This window comes from Cannabis sativa, chromosome 5 (genome assembly GCF_029168945.1).
Source record: "Cannabis sativa cultivar Pink pepper isolate KNU-18-1 chromosome 5, ASM2916894v1, whole genome shotgun sequence".
NCBI lineage: Eukaryota > Viridiplantae > Streptophyta > Magnoliopsida > Rosales > Cannabaceae > Cannabis > Cannabis sativa.
This window is the reverse complement of record NC_083605.1, coordinates 73,977,821-73,988,576: the sequence shown is the minus strand read 5'-3', so window position 1 is coordinate 73,988,576 and position 10,756 is coordinate 73,977,821. Positions and strand designations below refer to the sequence as shown.

The following is a 10,756-nucleotide window of genomic DNA, read 5'->3' as shown; positions in this document are numbered from 1 at the left end:
GTTATCCATTGGACTAGTCAGCCTAATTAATTTGGCAGAACTCATCAAACACTATATTTTAGAGATTTTTTCCCTCATTTTTTTTCCACGAGAAAAATAAGATAAATATTTTGCAAATTAAATCTTAATAGTTATTATTATAGAGTAATCAAACACATGAAGAATGTTTTTTTTTATCCCAATTGCAGTATTTACCTAAAGTGAAAATTAATTAATTAATTAATTACATTTAGTATATAGAGAGTAAGCTTTAGTTACATTCATGCACATGAGATAAGATAAATATATTTTACAGTTTTTTTTTCTACTTTTTTTCCACGCGAAAAATAAGATAAATATTTTGCAAATTAAAACATTTTGTTTGGCTTTCTAGTTATTAGTCAAACACATGAAGAATGTTTTTTTTTTTTTTTTTTTTTTTTTTTTAATTTTTTATCCCAATTTGCAGTACTTACCTAAATTGAAAATTAATTAATTTACTATATTTAGTGTCGAGAGTAGATAAGTACTAATTACAACCTTTTATTATAATTTTTTAGTCAATCTCCACACTCAAAATCACATGTCAGAATATTTTTTTAACTTTTTTTTTATAGCAGTATTCGTTATAGTTATAATATTTTTTCTCGGTAATTTTTTAAAAATCTCGAATAATTTACAGTACAAAAAACAGATTTCATGATATTTCATTTTACCACGCGTATTTAAAAAACTTCAAACTTATATTTTGCACTGTAAATTATTTGAAATTTTTTAAAAATTTACAGACATGATATTTTAACTACATCGAATAACATCATAAAAAATTGACATTTTTGAATAAAGTAAGCTTTATTACATTCATGCACATAAAACATAAAATGGCATGAGAGAGAATCTTTGCATATCCCTATGTTCTTTGTAACAAAGTTATTATAAATTATGTTCAAAATATTAATTATCAATTACACCACTATATGGAACATAAAATCAAGAAAAAAGTGAAAAGAAAATCTTAAAAATATAAAAATGATAAATAAGAAAATTTTACAGTCAAAGGTTATCATCTTAATATTTGTCTAAATTCCATGTTCAATATAATTCTTTGGTGCATTTAAAACATGGTACGTTACCCACTATTGTTGATCTTCTTATTAATTCAAAGTTATTACCAGAATTTATTTCCTTTAATTTGGTCTAATTTTTGTGAAAATTAATTATGATTAATTAATATGTGTTATATTAATTAATTTTAGTCTTATCTTTTAGGAAGGAAAACACTTACGCCGCCCATAAAGCTAAGATATATATATTTTAAGCTTTAATTTTGTTTGGTTCAGATACGATGCATTAATGCATAATATTAAATTAATTAATACTATTTTATTATATTAATTAATATAAGTATAAAAATTGCTGTTAAGATCTGGTGACGATAAAAAACTATATTAAAATACAAACATTGGTCACTTATAATTCAGACAAAATAAACTAAATCATATTTATGTTCCAAACTTTAATTTGTTCTTTTTACTTACTTTTATTTATTTATTATTAAAAATTATTTTTGGTATTATTTTTTGTTTCTTTTAATAAGTTTACGTGTTTGTTTAGCAAGAGAGTGAGATAAACAACGATTCTTAAAGTTTAAATATTAAAATAAATATATTTTCAGTATTTTTTTTTTTGAGAAAATATATTTTCAGTATTCTATCATATAAATATATATAAATTATTATTTTTATTATTATTATTATTAGATAAAGAATAAACTTCATTAAGTATTAATTCGTTCATTAATACAGATTTGAACTTTATTTAGTATTATAATTGCTCGATCTAATAATACGGTCAGAAATAAAATAAGTAAACTTTAATATAATCATCTAGTACTAACATGCAATTGAATTGTAATTTGGTAAACTTTAATATAGAGGTAGATGATTTGGTAATTTTTTATTTTTTTTTTCTTATTTTAGCACAATATAAACAAAAAATTAAAATGCACTAATTCTCAAAATCTATAGAACCAGAAGTCGAGAGATTAATACTATAGGCAGACAAGACCCGTGCCTCAATCCTCCAAAGCCCAAGTTCCAAAATTTTAATTAAAATGATAGACTTAAACATAATAAAACATGAATTAATACTATGTAGTCCTATTGTTGTTGTAAGAAGGTGGCTCAACAATGGTGGCTCGCCATAAATTTTGGTGAGGAGAGTAGTGCGAGTGACAAAAGGAGATGAAAAGATAAAGCTTGAGATTGGAGGGTTTTTGGGGCTAAGGACTTCGAATATTAATTCATTAGGGCAATTGGTGATCAGAAACAAGTCATTCAGGTGATGTAGAGAAAATGTATAAAAAAAGGGAGATGACAAAAGGGAACGGGCGGGAGAGAGTGTATAAACGTCTCTTATAGGTAGATGCCACATAACACGACATCTACCTATTGGAGACGTCCGCCAAGTGATACGTCTATAGCTAGGAGATATCTATGCTCTACCAAAATTTATTTTAATTGTTTCATTTCTACGTCTTCTAACACTATAAGAAATGTCACTTTTACCAGCACAGTTCGCTACTGCGCTGGTAAAAGTAACTTTTATCAGCACATTTCAAAAACTGCGCTGGCAAAGAGATCAAAGTTTTACCAGCGTACATTTGTAGTGGCTAGAAGCTAACTTTTACCAGCACATTTACGCGCTAGGAAAAATCTTTTTTGCCAGCGCTTTTTATTTTATGCTGGCAAAAGTTCTAATACCAACATTGATTTGCCAACCCCCTTTTACCAACACATCATAGGTAAATTCTATTTTACCAGCACAATACTAACTTTTGTCAGCACAAAAATATGCTTGCAAAAGTGACATTTCTTGTAGTGTAATATTTATCATGTCTTACTAAATTAGTTAAAAATAAATTAATAATAATAAAAACATAATGTCTCCTACCCTAAAACATTAGAGACTTTCTTAAATGTTTAATAATGTTTTACACGCTTATTATATAAAGACATATATAAATTGTAATTTATTATATATTGATGATATCATGTTACTCTAAACGCATATATATCATTACTTTTTCTTAAAAATAAGAAAAAAAATTGAATATATGGTTAATATATAGAAAAAAATAATAAAGTCTATATAATATATATCCATTATAATGTTGATGGATGGATGGATCACTTTACTTGCTGCTCCACGTTATGAAATAATAATTATTAGATATACACGAGAATAATGAAATTATTGTTGTTCATTCAAAAAAGAAGATGAAATTGAAAACTAATTTCCAAAAACACAAAAAAGTTGTGATATAATTAATATTCACACATTACACCGACCAATATTGTAATATTAATATATATATTGTACAATGTACACGATTACATGATCCATATATATGAAGCTAGCTAGCATATCATATTCTTTCTTATATGACAGATCTTAGATACGTTTGTTTGTTGTTGCTATTTATTATTATAATTATTAAGTACGTGTACTACTAATTAATTATAATATTAGGTATCATGAAAAAGAAAGACAGCACAAAAATCCAAAGATTATATGGAAAAGAAAGATGAGAGATATATAATGGATACAATACAACACAACACGGATGGTACTCATGATGAATAAGAAGAAAAACATTTAATTGTGTACACGTACAACTACACAACTAGTAGCAAATTCAATGCCAACGCGTAATAATATTAATGTCACTTCTCACACTCTTACTATACTACTCCTACATACATATAAATGTCTTGTCTTGTCTTGTCTTTCACTAACTCAACTAATAATAATATATAATTAATTAACAAGATATACATACAGATGTATAGATACCAGTATGAGTAATTGTGGGGATGTTGGACACTATTTATCCCTATACTCGGTGACGGACCATGATTTTTACTTTGTGGGAGCTTATTTATTATAAAAAAATATTTATAATTATATTATAATCACTTTTATTAAATTTATCTAATTTTATGAGAGTTTTTCTACTATTTTGGTTATTTAATTTTTTAAAAGGCAGTATTTTTGTTAGTGGAGCTATAGCCCCTACATTAATGTGAATGGGTCCGTCCCTGCCTATACTGATATGATATTATCCGTTTTGGACCTAAACTCTTAAAAATTTGTTTTTGGGTATATTTCTAAAAGGCATCGTACTAATAAAAATAGTATTCATCCTTATATAGTTATGATCTTTCTCATTTTTAGCCAACAATAATGAGATACAAATATATGCTTAGTACGTAATTATTTTTTCGTCAATCACATTTGATTAAAACGAGATTATGATCAAGACTAATTAGAATTTTTTTTATTATTTTTGGATATTGACATGTATCAAATTGTAAATATTTTAACATTCAGACTATACATTATATTATCCTTTAAATTATTGAGATTTTTAAATTTAAAGATTTTCTTTCAATTCCGTTCAATTTTACTAACCAGTGTTTGACAAGAATAGAAGCTCTGAGAACACGACTTGGTAAATATCAAATTTCGAGGAGCACTATTTGGTATATGAATAATCACTATGTTAGTCGTACCTTAAAAAAATTAAACAGAACTAGACAAAAATACTTAAACCCAACAATCTCAATAGTTTAAGAAAAAATTTCGACATTTTCAAAAAATTCGAGAGACATAATTGAGTACATGTATTATAATCCCCATCTTAATCAAATGTGACTGTATTTTGGTGCATTGTTTACATACGCATATCATTACATTTTACACATACATATATTTATATACTTGGCCCTACACTAGACAAATTTGGAGGGTACACCTTAAGGCAATATTATGATCTAAAAGGGGCCAGGCAGATAATGAGAGCATGAATAGTAATTGTCTTCAATGTCCTCACCAAAACCCCTACTTAACATTTAATTTGTGACAAAGAAATCTAAACCGCCCACCAACCTTCACCAAAAACAGAGTTGAATATACATGAACACAAGATGATCTTTCATATGAAACTTCATTCCAAGGACAATATGGTAATTTCAAACACCCCCAAAAAAAAATTAGAAGAAGAAAAGGCAAATTTACATTTTTAGTAATAATAATTTATTAATACAAGTCATACACTAGCCCTTTTCAGTCCAACTTAATATATTTTACTCTTCTATATTGTCAAAGGTAATATACTCTTATTCTAGTACTACTCTTTAAGCTAGTGCCTATAAATATATGAGAGAGCTAGCCTTCTCATATCCTCATCAATCAAATTCCAAATATTTTCATTAAACCATACTCTGACCAAGTCTCTCTTTATTATTTTCTCTCTTCTAATTAATTACTATTCATATTCATTAATATTCTCACATCTTCTTCAATTCTTTTAAAAACCCAATTAAGATTTTTGTACCACTATGATGATGATGAAGAACAACAATAATAATTTGTTGTCTAAGATTGCAAGTGGTAATGGGCATGGAGAAGAGTCTCCATATTTTGATGGTTGGAAAGCTTATGATAGTGATCCTTTTCACACAACAAATAATCCTCATGGAGTTATTCAGATGGGATTGGCTGAAAATCAATTATCATTTGATTTGGTTAGAGATTGGGTCAAGAGAAATCAAAGTGCTTCAATTTGTACAATTGAAGGAGTTGATGAGTTTAAAGACATAGCCATTTTTCAAGATTATCATGGTCTACCTGAGTTTAGAAATGTAAGTATTATAAAAACTATAAAACATAACACTTTTTTTTGTTATTATTATTATTGATAATTAATTATGAAATTTGTTGTGATAATTAATCTACAGGCTGTGGCTAATTTTATGGAGAAAGTAAGAGGAAACAAGGCGAGTTTCGACCCGAACCGCATTGTTATGAGTGGCGGAGCAACCGGGGCTCATGAGACTGTTGCCTTTTGTTTGGCTAATCCTGGTGAAGCTTTTCTAGTTCCTATTCCTTATTATCCAGGGTAAGTAATTATTAACAATTATTTTTCTTTCATATAAATTATTTTCGAGTTTTCGAAATTCTGCGAGTATTTCTGCTTTTAGCTCTAAAAAGTTCTTTTTACGTATAAAAAAGTCAGATTTAGTAATTTTTTCAGAAAGAAATTATCAAACTTTCAAGTCCTATGTTAATTTTTGAGACTATGGTTTAAGAGAAATAAATTGAAAATGAGCTAGGGCAATAATTAATAAAAATAAATATAATTTTAGTGGAAGGTAGAAGTTTAGATTAGTCAACGTTTATACAGCTTGCAATCCAAGTATATTTTCCAATAAAGTCAAAATCACAAAAGTTAATTTGTTTTTTTCTTTAATTTAATGTATACAATAGTCAAATGTTACTTGAAAATTTCCATTATTGGTGGGGACATGTAAGTACTAGTGATAGTGAACCAAACCACTCAAAAATTTAATAAGCACTTAAGAACAATAAATTATTTTGGAATCATTTGATTGGAGAAATTTTTTTAAGTTTATTATGCTAATAAATTTTTTGGATTATTTTTCAGATTTGATAGAGACTTGAGGTGGAGAACAGGAGTACAACTTCTTCCTATTCATTGTGAAAGCTCAAATGGTTTTAAAGTGACAAGAGAAGCCATGGAAAAAGCCTATGAGAAAGCTCAAGAGGATAACATAAGAGTAAAAGGAATGTTAATCACCAATCCATCAAACCCTTTAGGCACAATTCTTGATAGAGACACACTAAGAACAATAGTGAGATTCATCAATGAGAAGAATATTCATCTAATCGCCGACGAAATCTATGCTGCAACGGTCTTTAGCAAGCCAAGTTTTGTTAGCATTTCGGAGATCATAGAGGAAGAGGAACAAAACAAGATTGAGTGTAACAAAGATCTCATTCACATCATCTATAGCCTCTCAAAAGACATGGGGTTCCCGGGATTTCGAGTGGGAATTATTTACTCTTACAACGATGAAGTAGTAAATTGTGCGCGAAAAATGTCCAGTTTTGGCTTAGTTTCAACACAAACACAACATCTGATAGCAGCGATGTTATCAGATGATGTGTTTGTGAATAATTTTTTGAGTGAGAGCGCGAGGAGATTGGCCATAAGGCACAAACTCTTTACAAATGGACTTAGCCAAGTTGGAATTGAGTGCTTGCAAAGCAATGCAGGATTGTTTTTATGGATGGATTTGCATAAGCTTTTGAAGAATCAAACAAACGAAGCCGAAATGGAGCTTTGGAGGGTTATAATTCATGATGTTAAGCTCAATGTTTCCCCCGGTTCTTCGTTCCATTGCCCTGAACCAGGATGGTTCAGGGTTTGCATCGCTAACATGGATGATCACACCATGAAAGTTGCTTTGACAAGGATTAGAAGCTTTGTGATGAAGAACAAGGAGTTAACTCTTGTGGTGCCAAACAAGAAGAAGTGTTGGCAATCAGATTTGAAACTCAGGCTTAGCTTGAGTAGAAGTAGAAGATTTGAACATGATTTCATGATGTCTCCTCACTCACCTATGCCACATTCTCCTTTGGTTCAAGCAAGGAATTGATTAATTAGGTATCAACATCTTCTGTCCAATTTTTAACAAAATAAATCTCTATGTACTTTATCACACAATTAAAATCAAATTTCTCTGTATAATTTCGACATCTCAATTAAACCTTCATGTGCGGTTAATAAATTGAGATGCCTAAATTAGATTGAGAAAATTGAAATTAATTAAATGATTAAGTATATAGATCTATATTATACTTAATCACTTATTAATCACAACTACTTAATGAATTGATAATAATTAATACCAACTACAAGATGAATAAAGATCAATTGTCCAACTCATAAAATTTGGACACCCAAAATTGGACAGAGGATTTTTTTTTTTCATTAAGAATAATACAGATTCATTAAGTAGTTGGTATTAATCAATAATTAATTATAAAGATTTATGAAGTGGTTGGGACTACTAATTAAGTGATCATCAATTATATAGATTTAGTTGTTTAATTTTTCTAGTTATTATTAAGTATATAAAGTCGACAAATTGTACAACTACCAATGTTTTTTGTTTCAATATTATTATTTTTCCTTTTTCACATAAACCAAATGTGAGTGAAAAAGGTGTGTAACGATTTATTGTGATATAATGTTTATGGGAAATAATTTATTTGTTCGTTTGCATATTTTTCAAAATGATTATTTTAATTTCTTTTTTGAGTACTTGACAAAGAAAAGTAATGGAAGTAAAAATGGGAAACTTATAAAAATATTGGAATTTTGGTTAATTTTTACGAAAATACTGTCACACGGAAATCTTTACAAAAATACTGTGTTTTTATAAAACACCAGTAAAACACAAAGCATAACAGCTCAAAACAACAATAGAACACCAGTAAAACACCAGTAGAACACCAGTGAAAATTTAACACAGTATACTGCAGTATGAAACTTATAAAAAAACACAGTAGAAAAATAAAAAAATACCGTCTGACAATATTTTTTAAAAAAATGGCAAAAGTTAGTATATCATGTAAATTTCCAATTAATGAAGAGTATTGTCGAGAAAAATAAGATCCAGGGTGCAAAATGTGTATTAAATTTGGCATAAGCACAAAAATAGTGTGTACTAAATTTTAGCTTATAATAAATAACACATTTCTTAATTATTACTTTGTCACTTATTACTATATTTATTAATTAAAAATTTATTTTTCATTCACATTTAAATCTCAAAATTTGCAACAATAAAAAAAATAATCATAAAAAAATAAAACAAATTAATTGTATTGAATATTTCCAATAAACATTGACTACTTATTCACTTTTTTTTTTAGCTATTTTACTTTTTATGCATTAGATATCCATTATAAAAGTAGGATAATGACATAAAATATTATTTTTTATAAAAATTTATATTTTTACAGTACTCTATAAAAATATATAAAAAAACAAAATAATAATAACAAGAAAATAATATCAAAATAACAATAAAACAACATCAAAATAATATAAAAAATATCATACATATAATAAAAAATTAACAACAAAATAACAAGAATACAACATTAAAATACACTAAAAAATTGTATTTTCTATAAATAAAATTTAAAAAACGTAAAAATATTAAAAATTTTGTACAGATTGTATTTTTATAATTTTTTTTATTATTTTTGTGTTTTTATTTAAACTATCTCTATAAAAATTGAGTTAGATATAATTTTGGTACATATTTTGTGCTAAATTTAATACATCTAAAGTATATAACACTTAATATCCTATATTAGTTAATAACCAATGAAGATGCTCTAAGAGTATATCACCTTATATTGGTTTAGTGAATTAAACATCATCAGATATCAAACCCCAAACTCATCCTCTCATGAGTTTAGTGGAATCCAAATTAATATACTTGTCATTAATCATAAACAAACAAAGACAAAAAGCTATTAAACAAAGACAAAAAGCTATTAAACAAAGACAAAAAGCTATTAAACAAAGACAAAAAGCCATTAGAGAAATAGCCAAATGGGCTTGTGAAAATCTATAGATATATAGCCCCTTATATATATATATTTAAAAGTCATGTCCTTTTATCTCTTCTTTAAGTATCTCTCTGTTAAGTAATCTTTTGAGAGAACAAAAAGGCATGATGTACAATACAATCTCATTGAAATCATCAAAATCCTTAACTGGTTTTGCTTGTCCCTAGTAATTTCTCTTCACCTATTTTAACTTTTATATTAGTCATTATCTTTGATGTTGCATCAATTTTTTACAGAACGATATGTGGGGAGTTGTGTTGTGTGAGCCCTTAACTTTAGCCTTATTCATAAAAAATAAAAAATAGTCTTAATTATATACATATGTGGGTTAACCAATGAGTTAAGAAGAGGACACATTATTATTAATTAATTACACTAATTAAAGTTCCAATGACCACCATGTATACCTAAGATTATACCAATATAGTTCTTTTCTATATACATATAAATAAACACTATTCTCATAAGAGTATCGTTATTCGATATTAATAATGCTCAGCACCTTTTAAAAATAGCGTTTTATATAAAATTTGATATTTAATTACATTAATAATAATATAATATTTAAACATCAACAATATCTTTTAGCATTTTTTTCATAATCATAACTATTCCACCAAAATCTATAAAAATTAGCAATTGTTAATTACTAAAAATGAAATGATGTCACTTAAAAAGTCAAATTGTCAAATCACTTCACAACAAATGATCATATGAGACATGTACAATGATGAGATCATGACATAAACATGCATGCATGTCTCTAACTCTAATCTTCTTGTGACCATTAATTATTTGATTTAATATATACTATTCAAATATATATATATTTATATATATATATATTGGATAGTTTGTGTGTTTTTGTAACCAAATTGTTCATTGATCATGACAATTTGCATATAGGTAATTTACACTCTCATATATTTTGGTTTTTTTTCTCTGTTTTGTTCTAATGAAAGGAACAAGATTGATACTAGAATTTTATTAAATTTATATAGTATAGTAGTAGTACTCCTTTATTAAAACACGTCTATACATATTGTAGATGTTGATTAGGATGAGAGACGTGTTTTGCAATATTATTATTATTACTATTAATTACATGTATATATAACATAGTACTAGTACTACAACTACATGGTATATATTCAACAAAGAGAAAAATAATTCATTTAAGAAAGAAAAGAAAAACACATGCAAGAGAAGATAATATGTATGACTTTTATTAGTTCATTGCAAAAGACTTTCAGCCACGTGTGGA

The 10,756-nt window shown here is 27.0% G+C and overlaps 1 protein-coding gene across 1 annotated transcript; it reads left to right on the top strand.

The window, feature by feature from the left end:
- The first annotated feature begins 5,113 nt into the window (after window positions 1-5,113).
- On the top strand, window positions 5,114-8,131 carry LOC115717044 (1-aminocyclopropane-1-carboxylate synthase). The gene is made up of 3 exons (XM_030645985.2): window positions 5,114-5,684; window positions 5,781-5,941; window positions 6,488-8,131. The coding sequence occupies exons 1-3, from the start codon at window positions 5,382-5,384 to the stop codon at window positions 7,500-7,502; spliced, it is 1,479 nt and encodes a 492-aa protein (XP_030501845.2). The 5' UTR covers window positions 5,114-5,381; the 3' UTR covers window positions 7,503-8,131.
- Window positions 8,132-10,756: the final 2,625 nt, after the last annotated feature.